Source organism: Nicotiana tabacum, chromosome 6 (assembly GCF_000715075.1).
Source record: "Nicotiana tabacum cultivar K326 chromosome 6, ASM71507v2, whole genome shotgun sequence".
NCBI lineage: Eukaryota > Viridiplantae > Streptophyta > Magnoliopsida > Solanales > Solanaceae > Nicotiana > Nicotiana tabacum.
Genome location: NC_134085.1, coordinates 188,225,110 through 188,244,978, shown reverse-complemented (window position 1 = coordinate 188,244,978; position 19,869 = coordinate 188,225,110). Strand labels below are relative to the sequence as shown.

The 19,869-nt window shown below is 36.2% G+C and overlaps 2 protein-coding genes across 5 annotated transcripts; both read left to right on the top strand.

Annotated features, from left to right (window-relative positions):
• The first annotated feature begins 1,225 nt into the window (after nucleotides 1–1,225).
• LOC142161648 (DUF724 domain-containing protein 6-like) lies at nucleotides 1,226–10,729 on the top strand. 4 transcript variants are annotated; one of them, XM_075256182.1, is made up of 7 exons: nucleotides 1,233–1,415; nucleotides 7,643–7,832; nucleotides 8,714–8,819; nucleotides 8,899–8,999; nucleotides 9,292–9,352; nucleotides 9,419–9,526; nucleotides 9,950–10,729. In XM_075256182.1, the coding sequence occupies exons 3-7, from the start codon at nucleotides 8,765–8,767 to the stop codon at nucleotides 10,630–10,632; spliced, it is 1,008 nt and encodes a 335-aa protein (XP_075112283.1). In that variant the 5' UTR covers nucleotides 1,233–1,415; nucleotides 7,643–7,832; nucleotides 8,714–8,764; the 3' UTR covers nucleotides 10,633–10,729. The 4 variants fall into 4 exon arrangements, with proteins under 4 accessions (XP_075112280.1, XP_075112283.1, XP_075112282.1 ...); XM_075256181.1 differs by lacking the exon at nucleotides 7,643–7,832 and adding an exon at nucleotides 1,765–1,918; XM_075256180.1 differs by lacking the exon at nucleotides 7,643–7,832 and adding an exon at nucleotides 1,765–1,972.
• Nucleotides 10,730–11,685: 956 nt separating this feature from the next.
• Nucleotides 11,686–18,570, top strand: LOC107767906 (chaperonin CPN60-like 2, mitochondrial). Its single transcript, XM_016587013.2, has 18 exons — nucleotides 11,686–11,908; nucleotides 11,991–12,012; nucleotides 12,207–12,338; nucleotides 12,918–13,077; nucleotides 13,322–13,497; nucleotides 14,201–14,296; nucleotides 14,387–14,491; nucleotides 14,847–14,933; nucleotides 15,403–15,492; nucleotides 15,819–15,899; nucleotides 15,974–16,042; nucleotides 16,124–16,201; nucleotides 16,556–16,651; nucleotides 16,735–16,834; nucleotides 16,901–17,004; nucleotides 17,100–17,205; nucleotides 18,042–18,120; nucleotides 18,199–18,570. Exons 1-18 carry the CDS (start codon nucleotides 11,880–11,882, stop codon nucleotides 18,299–18,301), a joined length of 1,713 nt encoding a protein of 570 aa, XP_016442499.2. The 5' UTR covers nucleotides 11,686–11,879; the 3' UTR covers nucleotides 18,302–18,570.
• The last annotated feature ends 1,299 nt before the right edge of the window (nucleotides 18,571–19,869 follow it).

The window sequence follows — 19,869 nt, the reverse complement described above, 5'->3', positions numbered from 1 at the left end:
TATTCACTACCACTAGCACGTTCATATTCTTCCAAGAATGAATATGTATTCATAAATCACATGTTGTCACATTCACATCATGAATGGACCATAATCATCTATATGTGCTTTATAAAATCTCATATCAAATCGATGACAAATATTACTTTCACAAAGTGAAGGATTATTTTGAGAATCCTTATTGTTCTCATTACTACAATGATGACGATTATAATTTCGTCTATTCCCACGTCAACATCCATTGATACATTTCTAGTAATAATCTTGTTTTCTTTCAGACTTATCATATACTGCTATCACACTCTCTTAAGGGAACGAGAATGGAGCAAATTCAATGGGATGAGTTTTCAATTCTTGTGCTCATGATCATACATGACTTTGGTCATGACAAGATATAAAAATTTTACCACTTCGAGTGGTTATAATTTCTCAGTAACTCCATTAGAATTATAATCAAAATTTATTTTGTTTGTTTGTATTTAAAATCAAATTATAGAATAAAAAAAGGGTAAAATACACACATTAAATCCAGAATGTAATCATGAAAGAAGTTCATGGAATAATTGACAATCATTATACTCAATCCCAAAGCTTTTACTCAATTGATTAGAGTCTCATGCTGATAACGTGTTATGAACAATAAAAGAAAAAGAAAGAATATTGTAGAGAAAAGTAGGTAGAGAGAATTCTTATTAATCTTGGAGTTATTTACAATGGAGTAGAACCTCTCTATGTATAAGGAAAAAGTGACTTAGCCACTAAGTAACAAACCCTAAGATCTCTCTAAAATATAGACATTCACTATAAATAAAATTCTATTTATAACAATCTCATTATTCATCTTTCTTTTTGTCCGGTTGCATATATGGATAAAATTGTTGATACAATTAATTCTTATAAATATTCTTTTTTTCTATTCATTGTTTGACCTTTTTAAATTTATTAAAGAATCTCATTATATTCTTGTACGTAAATTGGCGATGTTATGAATGTAATAATTTTTTAACTAATAAAATTGTTAATTAGTTTATTTTAGGATGAGATAATAAAATTAATAAATCTCTTTTCCAAATTTCTTATTCCTTTTTTTTATAATTTCCAAATCATAATGATCCTTTCAATATCGAGGTACAAAAACGTAAAAACACTTCGTAATAATTGAAATGAACATGACCAAAGGCGAAGTAATCTAAAATGGTTACGAAATAAAATATAATAATAATTCAACTTTAGAAGAATGATGTTTGCTAAAAACTATAGCAAACAAATTCAAAAAGCTCTCTACAACTTTGTCAAAACCGAAAAGCAGAAATGCTCTACAATGAAACAGAAAGAAAACCCTAGCCGTTCTGCCCTCCCTTCTTCTCGCTGCTGCCGGTGAAAGCGTGAAGCTTTTGATGATAGTCCGATTCAAGGTTAGGTTCTCTTCTCTCTTTCTCTTATTTTATTTTTTATTTTTTTACTTTTTACTTCTCTGTATTTGGAAAAGTCGAGGATGAATATGGAACCATTAGTGATAAAGCTGACGATTGTTGATAGTTTTTCCACGACCCAACTACAACTAGAAACTTGTTTTTCCTACATTTCCTTGATTTTCATTAAGTAATAATCCCAAAAGAAATTTGAATCAATTATACAGTGGTACTTGCTAGTAGCTGCTTTATTTCTACGCCAACGCGTAAGTAAAACTTCAATTCTCTTTACATTTCACAAAACCCTAGCCTTCTGAAACTGTTTAAGCTTGGACATTTCACCTTACTGCAGCAACAATGAAGATAGTTGAGGAGAAGTTGGTAGAAATGGAAAACCCGATGGCATCACCTTGTAATAGTAGTAAATCATTTCTGGAGCCCTTCAGCATCGGTTCTCAAGTGTTAGCCGCCACGGAAGTAAACGGGTTAGAGCTGAGTCCAGCTTGGTATGACGCCACAATTTTCGCCGAAGTCCAGAACTTGGAAAATTTGGATTCTGGGTTGAGTATAAACATTTGTTAGATGGATCCACACCTCTATATCAGTCAATAAATTGGCATTACTATTTTATGAATAAATAACTTCGATGTTGCTAATCGATTTACATTATAATTCACCTGCTACTTCAAAGCACGTCGGTGAGAGTATAAATGTGTAAATCGGGAAAAATGAATGGTTACTAATTCAATTATAAATGGATTGGCAGTTTATAGGCGCCTGAAAATACAAGAAGGTAGAACCAATGCAAAATTGAGCACCTTCATGGGGAGCAGGTCGTTTTGCGACTGGAAGAATAGAACTTGCTAGTAGAATAGTAAAGCATGTGATTTGTGATGTTTTCATTACTTCTATGTTACAATCTAAGCTGGTCATGTGAATGCCTAAATATAACCTGCTTTTAAGCATGGTTATCTGTCGTGTTTTTTTTTGGTAATTAAACTTTCTATTTACCAGGGAAAAAATATTTACAAGAAATACTAAACCCATACATTTCATCCTACTCATCTATGTTCTCCTCCCCTCCTTTAACATAAAACATATATTTATCTATTACAAGGATACCAATTAAGACTATTCAACCTTGTTTCTATGTATTTGTTGCTTCTGCAATGAATTTCTTGCACAGTCTTCTTGCATAGTGCTTCCCATCCCCTTGATTTTGCCTGAAAGATTCTTGCATTTCGTTCTTGCCACACATAGTACACTGTTGCAGCTAGTGCCATTTTGAACAGTTCTGACTTTGGATTCCTTTGCTTGGTTATGTGTACAGCCCATATCAGCTCTTGCTCCCATCCCTGTATTCCCCTACTAACTCCTTGCCAAACTAACATACTGTTCCATAGTGCTTTTGAATATTCACACTCAAAAAACAGGTGTTGAACACTCTCTTTCCCTGTTCTGCAAAGTACACATTCATCCTCTACATGCATACCCCATTTCTGCAGTCTATCCTTCGTGTGTAGCTTACCATGAGCCGTCAATGTTAGCAGGAAAATCCATCGTGGACTTCCTGCATTCTGGCATACTACTTTTGTCCATCTCACCTTTTCAAATGTGCCCCGCAACCTGTGATATATTTCTTTGATACTGCACTTCTTGGTTCTCTTAACATCTTCATAGTTGAGTCCTGCCTTAACAAGTGTTTCCTGTGCTTTTAGTATCTTTCCCACCATCCATGATGCTTGCTTCACCTGAATACCCCATACATCTCTGCCTTTAATGTAGTAACTATGAATCCATTGGATCCATAACTTATTCTTTTCTCTGCATAGATCCCAGTAATGTTTGCATATTGCTGCTTTATTCCACATGATGTTAAATCCTCCTGCTGTCTTGGGCATGCAAATCTTCTCCCATGCTAATAGAGCTTTCTTAGACACATTGCTCTCACCTGTCCATAGGAAACTCCTGCAAATAGCCTCTATTAGCTTTGTAATCTTTTTAGGCAACACAAATATTTGTGCCCAGTATGTCTGCACAGAAAATAGGACACTTTTGATAAGCTGTATTCTTCCAGCATAGGATAGAAATTTGGTAGTCCATGATGTTATTCTTCCTACTATCTTCTCAATCAAGGGTTGGCACTGTGCTATGGAGATTCTTTTTGTGCTTAGTGGAACTCCTAGATATCTCACATGTAATTCTCCCTTCTGTATTCCCAGGAAGTTCAATATCTCATCTTGGTCCTCTTGTGTGACTCCTCCACAGAATAAAGAACTCTTATTCTTGTTGATCTTCAGCCCAGCCCAGATACTTTTGAGAACTTTTGAAAACCATTGAATAATAATTGGACTGACTTCAAATCTCCCCTGCAAAACAGTAAAAGATCGTCAGCAAACCCAAGTTGCAAGATTTGCATCTTTGCACACTTGGGATGGTAGTTAAAATCTGGATTATTGTTGAGCATTTTTAGCCATCTTGTCAGGTACTCCATTGCAAGGACAAACAAATAAGGGGACAGAGGGTCCCCTTGTCTTAAACCTCTTTTTGCTTCAAAGGGTCTTGTTTGAACCCCATTAATCAGAATAGTATATGTGACTGTCCCCATACAACTCATTATCTATCTGACAAACTGTGCTGGGAAGGCTAAGGCATGCAACATTTGTTCCATAAACTCCCACTCTATTGAGTCATATGCTTTCTGCATGTCTAGCTTCATCATGCACCTTGGTGATACTCCTTTTCTCCCATACCCTTTAACCAATTCATGGCTTAAGATAATATTATCAGTGATAGCTCTTCCAGGTACAAAGGCAGCCTGAGTATTATCAACCAAATCATCCATTACACGCTTAGTTAATACCTTAGAAATCACCTTGTAAATCACTGTGCAACATGAGATGGGCCTGAACTCTTTGATACTTGTAGGATTTTTGACTTTAGGGATCAAAGTTATGGTAGTACAGTTCACTGGTTTATACATTTGTGCAGTATCAAAGAACTCCTCAACAGCTTGTGTCACCTCTTCTCCTATACTTCCCCATGCCGTTTTGAAAAATACAGCATTGAATCCATCATATCCCAGAGCCTTCAGATCATTAATCTCTTCCAATGCCTCTCCTATTTCTTCCTTAGTTACCTGTCTGATTAGATGCATTTGTTGCTCTCTACTTAAAATTATTCCCATTCTGATTACATTAGGATTAATAGCTGGAATGGAATCATCTTTTGATCCTAGTAGCTTCCTATAGTAGCCAAGGATTTCTGCCTCTATTTCATCATCTAGAACTAGCTGCCTTCCCATGTAATCTGTTAACATTTGGATTCCATTTGTGTTGTTCCTGTGTTTCATCTGTACAAAGAAGTAACCTGAATTGGAATCTCCTAGTTTCAGCCATTGCCCTTGATTTCTGCTTGTAGACACTTTCCTCTATCATCACCCACTTCTCTAAATTATGCTTCAGTACTTTCTCTTTCTCAATTATCTCAGTGTGTTGCATTCTGTAACTCATGTCTTCCTGTACTGTTTGCAACTCATTCCTTGTCTCCTTGATTCTTTCTTCAATCCCTTTATAATGCTTTGTGTTTAATTCCTTAACAAGTTCCTTAGTCTTCTTTAATTTATGCCAGACTGTTTGCATCTTTTCAGCTTCCCTTCCCTCTTTCCAAGCCATTTCAACTTGTTGAATAAAGAGAGGATGGCCTGCAATACAATTTAGAAATCTGAAAGGCCTGCTTTTCTTTGTATGCATCTGTGTGATCATCAACTTCAAAGGTGAATGGTGAGATATTAGTGGCTCTAGCACCTGTATTTTCAAACTAGGCACAATCATCATCCAATCTGTATTCACCAGCCCCCTGTATGTGTGATTATTAGTCCATGTATATTCCCTTCCCACATACTGCAATTCATTCATACATGTATCCATCATGTACTCCTTAAAATCTTTCACTTCCATGTCCTGCACTTCTGTTCCATGCTGTCTATCTGTTACATGTAGCACAACATTGTAGTCCCCCATTGCAAGCCAGGGTCCTTGATGGTTGCTAATAATCTGTCTCAACTTCTCCCACATAGCTTTCCTATCTTTGATGGTATGAAGTCCATATATTGCTGTAAACCAAAGTTAACTGGTTTTGACTTCACTCTAATCTGCCCATGTATAATCTGCTCATCTACTTCACTAGGATCAAATATGTAAATTCTAGGATCCCACATTACCCATATTCTACCTTTCTGCCCTGTTCTAGCATTAGACACCCATTCCCAACCCGGTGCTATCTTTTTAATAATTTCATTGGCTTTCAGATCTTTGACCCTGTGTTCAACTAATGCTATAACAACTTTATTATTTATTCTAACAAACTCCTTTACTTCTTTCTGCTTGTATGTTTTATTCAGCCCTCTAACATTCCAAGTTATAACACTCATACTGGAATGAAATAAGGATGATGATAATACCCCTGAACTCCTTGGCTACTATTCTGACTAGTACCTGCTTCTTCATTCCTTTGGTCAATCATCAAACTCTGAGATCCATTGTTCTCATCAACACTTTGGCCCTCATGTTGCTTAGCTTTGGTTGCTCTTGCTGCTGATTTGCCTGCCACTGAGATCCAACTTGCTTCCTTATTTTGCATTTCGTCTCTTCCTTGTTCTGGTTCAGTCCTTTGATTGACTGAACTTTCTTTCATCTGATCATTTTCCTTATTCTCATTTCCTCCTTCTTTATCAGTTCTGACCCATATTATTCTACCCTTGTTAGCCTTCTTCTGCTGCATATTTCTTTGCTGTTGCATTGGCTTCCTGTTTTCAGCACAGTCATGTCCTATTTTCAAACACTTACTGCAGTACTTTGGTTCCCAATCATACTCCACCTCCTGTACCATTTCCTTCCCTTTAGGATCCTGTAGTTTCACCTGCCTTGGAAGGGGTTTAGTGATGTCCATTTCTACTAATAATCGAGCATATGAGATCCTAATTGCTCCAGTCGTACATTCATCAGCATAAATAGGATTACCTAGGGCACTTCCTATTTTGCTTAATGCAGTCATACTCCACCAGTTAATGGGTAAGTTGGGCAACTTAACCCATAATGGAATTGTCTTTAAAACTTCATCATGTAAATTGAAATCCTCCGACCATGCCTTCATAATAATTGGCCGATTATTGATTGTATGTGGCCCAGAGTACAATACTTGGTCCCTTTCCTCAATACTGCTGAATCGTATAATGAAATAATCTTCATTGTGATAGTAGATCTGAGGTTTCATTGAGTACTTACCCATTGAATTCACAAATCTGTCCATAGCTCCAATAGTGGGAGATTCTCCTATCACGTATATCACAATAGCACTTTTCCATTTCTCAGTCTCCTGTTCTACATCTTCAGCATCTAACTTCACCATTTTCTCACCATTTCTGCACAATTGGGGCAATAAATTGTAGATTCATGCCCTTCATAGCCAATTTGTTCCCAACCACCACGTTTGCCCATGTTTTGGTCCTATTTTCATTCTGCTTTTCATCATCTTTAGTTTTCTCTACAGTACCATAATTGCATGGTACTGTTCCATTCATGTTCTTCTTTGTCCCTTGCTCTTGTCTCCCCGTCTCGTCTCCTCTAGCAGTAATTGCCATTTGGAGTACTCATTCCTTCCTTCATTTTCCCTTTGCTTCTAGCTAGATCTCCTTCTTCTCTATTTTCCCCAGCTTGCATGTTTCTCGATTTAGGTCTTTCCTCTGGTTCTTTGATTCGTATCCCTTTTGGAGATACAAACAATTCCAGCACTGCATTCCTAGTTGCTGAAGAACGCTGCTCATCCGTCGCATTCTTCTGTTGATTCCGCTTAGGTCTTCCCCTCCCTCCCATGGCTTCCAAGCGCAGGTTAGCTAACCACGTTAACTTGCACCGATAACCTGCTTTTAAGCGTGGTTATCTGTCGTGTTAATGATGATGTTATGTCAAAACCTTGGGAGCAGTTGCCTATTAGGAGATGTTATCTGTCATATATCTCACCTTGTTCCATTGAGAAATGCTTTCCATTGAGAAAGGTCTTAAGATATTTCTCGCTGGATTTCACTACACTTCTGATGCTTTATTACTGATTCGAGGGCTTGGAGTTGTGATGCTACATCTATTATTCACAGCTAGAGACTAGAGTCTATTAATTCAGGATATTGCATCATTAAGTAACAAAATTACTTACTTTTATGCCGATGATATCAGGCGGCTCTTCGAAATAGAAGTTCAACTGCTACAAAGGATCAGACTAACAAGGGGACATCAGATTCTAAGAATCTTACGAAGAATTTGGAGATTTCTGAATCTAGAGACGATGTGGTTATCCTGTGAAGAAATTAAGAAGTATAAGAAAAGTTATGGAAGCATCGGATAATCAACATTTCCCAGGCCTTTGGTCTCTACCCTCTTCTTCTTAGCTCATGCATATTTGCATTTTTGCCCTAGCGTTTTTGGACTTATTTAGGTCATCTATTGTTCATGTAAGGTACAACATGTGTGCAATACCTGATAGAGTGGTTCTTTCTTAGGTAACAAGGATAGGAGGACTTCTAATTGTAATTGATTTCCATGTTATATGCTGTGCTCCATTGCTTTCTAAGACTGTTCAACAATAACTGGTAGAGCTTAGTTTTTCCCCTGAACACGCAGGAAAAATCTCGGTAACATGCGAAAATATACAAAAATTGGTCAATTGTCAGATATCAAATTGGTTTGTCAATCTTTTTGTTCAGTTTGTCAACTGTGAAAAAGAGATTTATTATTGCTACTGCTTGACCAGCCCGAATTTAATAATTTAATTTCCTCTTTTCCTGATATCTTGCGACTTGATCTTTTTTTTTAATAACCAAGAAACCTGCGAGCGCCAACGACGCATGGTTCGAAACATGATGGATAATGAGCCTGCCCCCTCTACTCTTCTCCACTTAAATACCAAGCTTTTGTCTCTGATAGTGATAGGGTTCAAACCTGTGACGTGCTCCTAGCCCACACATCTCTTTTACCACTAGACTAATGCCTTGGGGCACAGCTTGATTTAATTTTGCTTCTACGTTAAACTGAACTTCGCTGAGTTCTAATACGTCTGGTAAATCATCAACAAAGAATATTCAGATTATCTGATTTTCGGATAAACCTATTCAAACATATGACTGTTTTCAGCTGTGTTTAGACGAAATCTGTTAATTTGCATAACAAATTATCATAATGGGAAAAGATAAGGGAAGAAAGAGTTCTCTATAGCTTGACTGTTGTTGTACTTTGTGCTAACTTTTGCAGACTCGGAGACCGGGAAAAGTTGGTTGGGTAGATAATCAATCAGGTCATGTCATGGAAGAAAGTACAGATTGTTCACCAGCTGGGACTGCACATTCTATCGATAGGGGTAAGTGACTCTAAATTTTAAATTCCACAGTTGGGAGTCATTGCTACTTGTCTAGAACTCAACTAAACTGCGGATACAGACTGCGGTAAACAAGGAGATGTTGAAAATGTTATCAACAGAGAGCTGAACGAAGAAGATAAGGATGGGAAGCTAATTGACCCAAAAGTAAAGATGGTTGAGGTAACATTTTATAATGGTGCTTATTCACCTGTCATCAAATCTGTAGGGTAATTGGAATCTATAATCGGCATTCTTTTTTCCTTATTAAAAAAATTAGACCTAGTACCAGAATAATGCATGCTGAAGCTTGTATTTTACCTACAGCATGGGCCAAAATATGGATTTTGGTGATATGTAACTGATAGAAGTATGTATTCCATACGATTGAGTTCCCTTGCTTTTCTCCATAAAGTTACTTTTCTGTTCATTTCTGATTGATTATGGTGTTTGTTTTCTGTTCTTTCTCATTCAGGATAGCGTCAAAGAAAGTACTAAGAATCTGTCTGATCATGGAAAACTGTCAGTGCGAGAAGGTAACTGACTTTGCACTTTTTGTTTTGGCTCACTGCATCATTGCAAAATGTTCTACTTGATGATAGATGTGGAGAAACAAGTATCTGGGAGCACACTCCATGACACAGTTAGCGAACAGAATGCAACAAATCAAGTTGAGTTGACTTCAGCCAACGGGATGAGTGCTTCTGCAGGTAAAGCATGCCTTTTAACACAATATTTCGGCTCATATTGACAATTCTTGATAACCTATGTGTTTAGCATCTTGTTTTGAAATTTATGGTTCTCAATGAAATTGCGTTCTAATGCTAAATTATTGCTGCTTGTTTGAATTTTTATTGAGTAAGTTTAATCAGACTTCCTTTGTAGCAAGAGCTTTTAGTGTGAACTCCAGGTTTCCTGCATTATTTTATACAATTTAAATATTAGAGAGGGGTTTCTGAAATTAGGAAACCTCAATTTCTAATAAAAACAAGGGCTGCAGGTTATCCTTTTTGCCCAACTCAGGTGCTTGTGCCTTTCATTTCTGATATCTTGCAGTTTTCGGATATTTTATGTCTAGATCATGTTGTTCTTTTACCGTGTCAGTAGCATGGTTAACCAGTCAGTATTTGCAGGAGCTTCTTCTACAACAGTCCAACCATGTGTCTGGAACAGTCCTCGGCAATCTAATGAAGGGCCAGATGCTGCACTTAGTTCCATCACAACTCCTAAGCCGAGCCTGGCACTGCCATTTCAGAAAAGTTCCACTGTTTGGATCTCACTTGAATCTATGGAAATATTTGCAAAATTTCCACAAAATCCACACTTCTCACCTTTAGCAGAACATGAGGAGGTGAAACGAGAAGAGCTAGCTTTACAAAAGATGCTAAAGTATGCCTTCCTTGGTGATAAGATATCAAAGTTGACCATTGCTGATCTTAAAAATTCAATGGTCATCAATGACATTCTGACATGTCTCAAGGACTTGGAGGAGTGTGGATTTGATATAATGCAGATTAAACGTCCATTATACGATCTGTTGAACAGCGAGAGGCAAATTCAATTCCAAAACAAGTTTGATGAAATAAAGGGCAGAATCAGAGACTACAATCTTGAGAGAGAAGAAGCTGAACAAGAGATCAGTAAGACTGCTATGAAGGTAAAAGATCTGGAGAAAGAACTTATGTCAGCCAAGAAAATGATAGAGATGAAGGATCAAGTGATCTTTGTATTGAGATCTGAAGAGAGTGCCATTCGTGATGAAATACGTCAAGTTCAACTTGACTTTGAACGGACAGCGGCTTCACCCTTCTGCTGACCAATACTTTGTACAAATTAAAGTATGAACAAACTCTGTTTTGCCGAATAGATGTCTACTGAATCTGTTTAGCTGGAGTAATCTTACTCCTGTAAACAATGTTGTCTTTTTCCTTGATTTTATTAGTTTTCTTACCCTGGCTTGACAGCCTATTTTTCGGTGCTCTATATTTTTTATTAGGTCACTGATCTTAGTTTAAGACATGCTGTAATGGAGCTAACATCTCACTTTTGTACTCATTGCATCTTCTTGATGCCAGCAATATAACATCTTACTTCATCAGGAAAAAAACAATGTCTGTTTTGGTGTAGTTTACAACTGAAATATGAAGGGAAAAAAAAAGCATTAATATGTTCTTCAGACATTATTGGTACTCTTTGAAAAGATCTCAAAAACTGCAAAATTTGAGGAAGGAATTTGAAATGAATGATGATGTGAAAACGTATTGTTGTCCTCACTTGTATATCAACATACTGATATTGATGTGGTACTTCAATACCAACAAGTATTCCATCAAAAAATTTCTCAGTGAGTGAAGAAATCCGCTCAAGTCCAAGTTTTGTTGATCTGCCCCACAAAAATGCTAGAAGTAAAAGTTATGGAACATTACAAAATTGGAATGCAAAAAACTCAAGGATCTCAATTGCTTTTTCTTTTCTAATATTTATTTATATTTGTCACCTCTAGTCCGTTAACCGTATTGAGGTCAAGGTTGTTGTGTTCATAAGATTGTAAATATGCATTGTACTATTCTTTCAATTATGAAAGTTTTTCCCGTTTTGAAAGCTTTATAGACAATAATTTAGTATTTCAAAAGAAAGTAACTCGATACTTAAAATTACTTTTGAGAGAGGTTTGTCAAATACAAATTATTTTCTAATTTTAATAGTTACTTTTTTAAAGTTCTTACTGAAAAGAAATAATTTGAAAATAGGAAGCAAATCCTGAAAACTCGACCAAACCCAAAGTCACTAATATGTTTGTATAGTTTGTACTACGGAGGAGGCAAAAACTAAAAGAAGTAAAATAATTAATTCAAAATAAAAAAAAAACTAATTGTTAAACCATAAACCCTACGGAAAGCATTCAAACACGAAACAGTGAGAGCGTGGAGAACTTGTGTATCAGTTCTGGGACTCTCAACAGCTGCATACTTCCTTCTCAATTCTCCTATTTCCTCTTACTCCGAATCTGCAATTTTGCTCCTATCTTATCAATTTTTACAACACATTTGAAATTATTGGGAAATGTTCAGAGCTGTTGCTTCATCAATCAGGTATATATTCTTGTCACAATTTTTTTTCTTCTGAAACACTTATACTTTGGGTACTCACAATTATATTTTTGCTTCTTGTCAGGTCCTCAACTTCCAGAAAATTGGTAAAATATCTACTTTTTACCTTACAACGACCTTCTATAATTGAAATTGCAACATTTAATTTAATTATTGATACTGGTCGGTATAATTTTCTTATTGGAGTGCAGAATTTATGTCAGAATAATAGATTGGGTTAATTGGGTACATTACATTTCTGGTTTATTTACTTTGTTAATTATTGTTTTTTGTGGTAAAGGTTGCCAGTAGGATTAATTCGAGAAGAAATTATGTTGCAAAGGATATCAATTTTGGTATCCAGGCACGGTTAGCCATGTTACAAGGGGTTAATGAGCTTGCAGAAGCAGTAAAAGTCACTATGGGACCAAAGGTAAAAATTAAGATTTATCCTTGATATCCTATATTAGGTCGAATTTTGAAGTAAATCTTAATGTTAATTGAAAAAGAAACTAATTTGACATTTTTACCGACGGACTATGGAGCTTAGTTTTTTCTCTGATTTTCACATGTTATTACTTAATATGAATACTACTTGGTATGTTTCATTTTTATGGAGTATTTGGTGAAGAAAAAAACCATATTGGACAGAAAAGGATGGACCTTTGAGTTTCAATTTTCACCAGTGACCTGTGCGGAAAATGTTTTGTTTTTTATTCATCTACCCAAAAGGATGCAAAAATGGTGTTTGCTAAGGTTTACTAATTTTGATTATTGGGTAGTGGAGGTTATAGCACTAGCGGATGTTAGGATTTCACTTGTCTTTGTCATCCTTTTCTTCTTTAAGGTCATACATGCTATAAATGACTTTCCTCCCAAGATTTAAATGAATTATTGAGAATGTCTAAAACGTCTAGAATATTGCATTTCACAAGGTCTCTTGATTGAAAAGAATAACCTGAGTTGTCATCATTGTTAAGGCTATTCTTCGTCTTCTTTTGTCACAATCCAGGGTCGTAACGTGATCATTGAGAAAAGCCAAGGGAATCCTAAGGTCACAAAGGATGGTGTCACTGTAGCCAAGAGCATCAGCTTTAAGGAAAAGACAAAGAATGTGGGTGCTGATCTTGTGAAGCAGGTTGCTAATGCTACTAATTCAGTTGCTGGAGATGGTAAGATCTCTACTTTGGATTAGCTTAGTTGTGAATCATAATAAATGTTTCAAGTTACATCAGATACATTTGCCATGGTGAAGGAGCTTTTATGTTCATCATCCTTTCATCCTACAAAGAAATCTTTAGCATATATCATAGTCTTGATACGTTGAGGTGCACTTTTTGATTGCGATGGTTGTAGGGTCTTACCAAGCTTATGTATGTCCACGAATTTTCTAAAATGGTTGCCATGTGATAACAGGTACAACCTGTGCAACTGTGCTTACTCAGGCAATTTTCTCAGAAGGTTGCAAAGCTGTTGCTGCAGGTGTAAGCGTGATGGATTTGCGTAGTGGTATTAACATGGCCGTTGATGCTGTTGTTGCTGACTTGAAGAGCAGAGCAGTCATGATTAGCACCCCGGAGGAGATTACACAGGTGAAGGGCTAATAGAGATTCTATGTCCAACTTGGATCATGCTGTGGACAAACACATCAACCAATCTATCAATAGACTACACCGCAAACTCATATACTTGGGGATGCCAAACTAGATAGGGCTGTGGACAAACTTATAAGATTTAAATCTGAAACACTTATTAATCCTTACTTTCTACAAGTTATAATTCAGTTTCAGGCAAAACCACTTCACCAACTGTTCCTACAAGTCAATATAGCTTTTCCAATTTCAGTTTTCCAGTTCTAGTTGTGGTTTTGACTCTTTGTTTGCCAAACTGATTTGTCAACTGGGAAAAATTCATCTTTCTGAAAATACAATGAAATGATGGTTTCCCGTTCTGGTTTCTTTCCATAATTTTTCTTGTCGCTGCTCTCCTTTTCCCTTTTGTACATTTTCCTTTTACTAGAAAACACACATTTATTTTCTTTCCCTACATTAGAGGTAAAATCAGATCTTTACAAGTTATGCTCAAGAATGATGCTATGATTGGAATTTAACTGCATGACTTGTAAAGCAAACCAGTTTCTGGATGCACCAGTAAATTTGTATGTTCCTTATAACTTCTTTAAGAAGACTCATTGAAAGCTAGTGCTGTTAACTCATAAAAGCATGTGGAGTTCTTACATGTTCTTTTTACCCTAAATGGTCCTTTTTTGAGAGTTCAATATCTTACTTCCAATAGGTGGCTACTATCTCTGCAAATGGTGAACGTGAAATTGGGGAACTAATAGCTCGAGCGATGGAAAAAGTTGGGAAGGAAGGGGTGATTACTGTTGCTGTAAGTTATGCTCATATTGGTGTTTCTGATAGAAATACATTGAGAACTGTTTAAGCTTGAAACTGAAACCTCAATATTTTGAATTAACAGGACGGAAATACCTTAGATAATGAGTTGGAAGTGGTGGAAGGCATGAAGCTTGGTCGTGGTTACATATCTCCTTATTTTGTCACGGATGCAAAGACTCAAAGATGTGTATGTAATAATTTCTACAGCTGAGTCGTTTTCCCCCAATTTCTACATTGAAGTGTAGAATTAGATTTCTCCAAATTGTCTGGTCAGTGGCTTGAAGCATAGAAGAATGACTCAATGATTCTGATGCTATCAACTTCCATTAGTACCTCAGAAAACCAAAACATTCTAATGATATTCCCCCAATTATTCCATTTCTTAGTGGAGATTGGCATATTTTCCTCTTCTGTTTCTGACTTACAAGTCATAGAAAGTAGCTGTCTCAGCCAATGCATACGTCATGCCATGCAACTATATCTGCATCTTGTGTCAATTTATAAAGTTCACGACATGATATTTTTGACTTGCATGTAAACAGGAATTGGAAAATCCAGTGATCCTTATTCATGACAAGAAAATCTCAGACTTGAACTCGCTTGTGCGGATATTGGAGCTTGCTGTTAAGGTATCCAATATCCTCTCTCTCTCTCTCTCTGTGTGTGTGTGTGTGTTCTTTTTTCTTTTTCTGGATCAGTAACTTCTAACTTCTTATGTTCTTCACCAGAAAGCATGATGCATATCTTTTCCATTTTCTTATCTGAATGAAGAAGAAATTTATGTGATAAAAAGGCAAAGAAATATGAATATCATTCAGAATATTTATCTAGAAAAAGTGATATTCATTATGATAAGGAGAAAAAGTAAATTAGGCAAAATCTGAAAAAGAGCTTAATTAACCATCTTGGAAGGGAACCTGCCAGCCATGTTGCCTGGCCACAAGTGCCACGTTACTCTATTGCGATAAAATATGTGTGCAAGTTACATATGTTGAATAATAGCTGCACCAATGGATACCTTTGAAAATGTAAAGAAATTGTTCTTTTGCAGTACATGTAAACTAATCATCATAATATTTTTTCCTGTCTCTGTCGTAGAGAAGGAGGCCTCTGTTAATTGTTGCTGAAGATGTAGAAAGTGATGCATTATCTATGCTTATCCTAAACAAGCATCGTGCTGGGGTTAAGGTATTAAACTTTCTCTATGCGAGCCATGTTTGTTGTGGTCTTGTTTTCATTTTTCATTATATTGTTTCATCATATGGATCTTTTTCATTTTTGCAAATAGTCCCCCTTACTTACCCAGAATATCTTTTATTTCACGTTATTTTTAGGTCTGTGCCATTAACCCTTCTGCTTTTGTGGATAATAGAAGAGTCAGCTTTGGCCTTGTTTTCATTTTTGATTTATATTGTTTCAGCATATAAATTTGAGGATCATTATTCTGCGCGTTTTTTTTTGCAATTACTCCCTTGTTCATACCCAGAATATCTTATTTTTCATGTTATTTTTAGGTCTGTGCCATTAAAGCTCCTGGTTTTGGGGATAATAAAAGAGCCAACTTGGAGGATCTTGCAGTTCTTACTGGAGGAGAGGTTAGACACCAGCTTCATGCCCCGATTATTGTCGATTTGTTTCTATAGTTTCAAATGCTTAATGTTTTATACAGGTCATTAGTGAAGAACGTGGTCTGGATCTGAACAAAGTTCAATTTGATATGCTTGGTACTGCCAAAAAGGTTTGTTTATTCAGTTTTATTTTGCATCAATTTGAAAAGTTTGCATGCATACATAGTATACAACTCTTCACTTTTGAGCAGGTTACCGTTTCCCTTGATGACACCTTAGTTCTGCATGGAGGTGGGGACAAGAAGCTAATTGAAGAAAGGTGTGAGCAGGTGATGACGCATTTTCCTCTTCTTTCCTTTTAGGTCAGACAGAAATTACTGTGGGTGTTGCACCCACTTCCTTTGTCTCTACTCTGTCATACCTTTGAACAGCCGGAGAGTGTAGTCTGTCATATATTCTGTATTATCCTCTTTGAATTAATTCATTCTGTTGTATTTCCAAATTATTATGTGTAAGGCCTGAATTCCCTTTGGGCATATCTGGAAAAAAGAGCCATTGGCTTTATAGATTTGCTTGGTTAGATGAGAGAGTCATTGACTTTATAGATTTGCTTGGTTAGATATCATTGACTGTCAATGTTCCTGGGTAGATTAAACACTGACAAGTTGTGCATCCTTGAACAGCTAAGGATAGCCAAGGAAAAGAGTAGTGCCATGTTTGATAAGGAGAAAGCTCAGGAGCGTTTGTCAAAGCTATCTGGTGGTGTTGCTGTTTTTAAGGTATATTCCTCAGGATTTGAGCATCCTACGTTTTCATTCAGTTACACTCTTCGCATTCTAGTTTGATCTGCACACTGTTTCAGGTTGGAGGGGCCAGTGAAGCAGAAGTTGGGGAAAGGAAAGATAGGGTGACAGATGCCTTAAATGCAACAAGGGCTGCTGTGGAAGAGGGCATTGTTCCAGGTACGTTATTTTATTGAATAAACTCTCTTCTTCTGTTGACCTGACAAAGTAATGCTCTTTCCTTAGGTGGTGGTGTTGCTCTCCTATATGCAACCAAATGTCTTAAAGACCTTCAGACTGCAAATGATGGCCAAAAGAAGGGAGTTGAGATCATTGAGAATGCTCTCAAGGTTCATTTCTCCTAGATTTTAATTTCTTTTTGTACTAGTTTATGTTCAAGTGGTTACTTGCTGTACTGACATCGGAATTCTTTGCCACTTCACAGGCACCTACTTTTACAATAGCTTCAAATGCTGGTGTAGATGGCGCCTTAGTTCTAGGCAAGCTCTTAGAACAAGATGATCTGAATCTAGGATTTGATGCAGCTAAAGGTTTGTGCCTCGCATCTCATGAACTGGTTATGTCTGATCACATTGTGAAAATGTTGCCTAATATTTGTAAAGTGAATTTGTTTGGTTCATTATATATGAGAACACAATTTATTTGTGCTACCTAATGGTAGTCTTCTTTTTTGTTGGGAAATTAGTAATCTTCAAGACACATCAAGTAAAAGAATCCACCCTCTCAGAGTGGATGACTCAGTTCGGAGTGCAATGGTCAAACCATTCATTCTTTGAGTGATTTTCAGTATCAGACGAAAAAATTTTGGAGATCATTATTATATATTTATAAATTTATAAATTGGACTTTCATATATATTAAAATATTTAAGTATTTTTTAGAGAAAGTTGTCAATAAAAGTATAAAACATAGTTGTTTGAAAAATTGTACTTGTGCCATCTAAATGGGACATGGGAAGTGCTATTTTCCTAATTGCAGAGAACTTGCCATAAACTCTATACTACATGGGAAGATTACATTGTTTTGGTTCTTGGGGAACAGTACTGTTATAAAAATTTAGTTTTCCATGCCTATAGCTCCTTGTTCCTGACAATGTCTTCTGTATAGAGTTTAGCATTTTGAAGTAATCTGTCAGTGTCATCTACTCATTGTTACTAAACTTATACTTTGCTCTAATAGATGGTTGTGAGAATTATTGTATGGTATGTTAGTCACAGTTGTAACATAATAAACAAAGTTTAGGTGAATGGGCCAAACAATCTTGTAGTTCTTGTTTGCTTTTTCAGTAACGAGTCAAACAAGTGAATGGGCGTAGAATACTTTGGTTGTCCATTACACTTAAGACACTGCTCTTTTGCATAAGCAGGTACATATAGACACATGGTCAAGGCTGGAATTATTGATCCCCTGAAAGTAGTTAGAACAGCATTAGTGGATGCTGCCAGGTAAGGATCGCAGCATGTCCAGTAAAACACTATTGAAATCTTTCAATTCTATTAACAATAACTGGATATATACTGCAGCGTGTCTTTGCTATTGACAACAACTGAGGCTGCCATTGTGGACCGTCAAGGAGAGAAAAACCCACTTGCAAACCGCATGCCAAACATGGGTGATATGTATTGATATAGGAAACACAGATGAAACTTTTTGATGATTGTGTTATAGCTGTGAGGGAGCAATCCTAAGGTAGGTTACTCTGAGGGACACATTTATTCATTTATGTAATGCAAGAAATTCATTTTGGTGCCTGGTAATGGTTATGCTGACATGCCGCACGTGGTACCTTCATACAAGTTTTAGTCTTTTTTGTATCTTAAATGGTTTCTTAGAAACTAATTAGGAAGTTATGTGAATGACCGCAAATATTTAAGACAGAGACTGTTAATATCCAACTGTGTATCTGAAAGTTGTGTGGGATTACAGAGAGCTCCAGGTCACATTGACCTCTTTCTATTTTTTGATATGGTAATGGTAATTTTATTAATGTCAGTACCAAGAAGGTACATAGTAGAGTTTGTTCTACAAGTTTAGCCCAAATGAGCTAAACTTAGCACTGAAGCAATTTGCACAAAAGCTCGAGATCACAAGATCATTTGAGAAAGTGCAGAATACATGTCCACATCCATTGCTCCATTGCTCGGATCGAATATGTTGTTGACCATATTAAGTGGCAACAACAAAATGTGAGTACTTTGGATTCCTCTTAATAGGACATGAGTATGGTTACTTGGACATTGACATTAGTTTATTAGCCACGCCAAGACAGAAAATAAGTTGCTGCTGCTATTTATTTGCGTTGAGCCAATTTCTGAATAATGCATTGGAATGGCTTTTGTCGTGTGTTGTGCAGTGGCGAAGCCAGTAATTTTCTCTAAGGATGTTCAAACTTAAAGGAGTGAATTTTTTTTGATAAAGAGTTCAATAATCAATATATGTTATATACCTCTAAAACCTAATATTTTACCTACATGTGTAGTGTAATTTTTCGAGGAAGGGTGGTCAGTTGACCACCCTTTGGGATATTTAGCTTCGCCCCTGGTGTTATGAGTTGATTAGCTGGTTTTGATGGATCAATAACCTTGCACCACAAATCGAGAGACTACTGAAACAATTTGGTACTGTAAATTAAATCTCCTAAATTGTAGACTATACCAAATACCAATGGAGAAATGATATGGGGATTATCGTAGAACTATTGTGGTTTAGTAATATGGAAACCAAAAATCGAAACCAAACGTGTAGATTTAGTACCAAGATTATTTCAACTAATACGAACACAGGATAAAGTTGAGTTTTTCTTCGTTTTGCTTTTTTCTAACTAGTTTTAGTGTACGCGTGTTGCGCGTGTAAATCATCACATAAATATTATATTAATGTTATGTTTAAATTGTAAAATATTAAGTGTAAGCTCTGTAAATGATAACATTGGACCTAAATAGGTAACTCGAAGAAGGGAGAAACTTTGTCACATAAAAGTTCTCAATCACCATTCAATGTAGTCACCTTAAACTTTGTGTCAGTTTTATAATTTTGTTGCTTCAATTTCACAAGTTATCAAATTATTCCATTTTAATTTAGCTAAGACACATAACCCTTGAATATTTAAGAGTTTTTGTGCAAATATTTTTGAAAAGTTGTACTCAAGTTCATTTGAGAATACACAAATATGATCAACTATACTTTTATTATGA

Bases quoted from the DNA above. Each gene is read 5' to 3' on its own strand.
- LOC107767906 (XM_016587013.2), top strand. From the start codon at position 11,880: ATGTTCAGAGCTGTTGCTTCATCAATCAG. The intron at 14,492-14,846 runs GTATGTAATAAT...GCATGTAAACAG, and splicing joins ATGCAAAGACTCAAAGATGT to GAATTGGAAAATCCAGTGAT. The intron at 14,934-15,402 runs GTATCCAATATC...TCTCTGTCGTAG, and splicing joins TATTGGAGCTTGCTGTTAAG to AGAAGGAGGCCTCTGTTAAT.
- LOC142161648 (XM_075256179.1), top strand. The intron at 9,353-9,418 runs GTAACTGACTTT...ACTTGATGATAG, and splicing joins AAAACTGTCAGTGCGAGAAG to ATGTGGAGAAACAAGTATCT. The intron at 9,527-9,949 runs GTAAAGCATGCC...CAGTATTTGCAG, and splicing joins CGGGATGAGTGCTTCTGCAG to GAGCTTCTTCTACAACAGTC.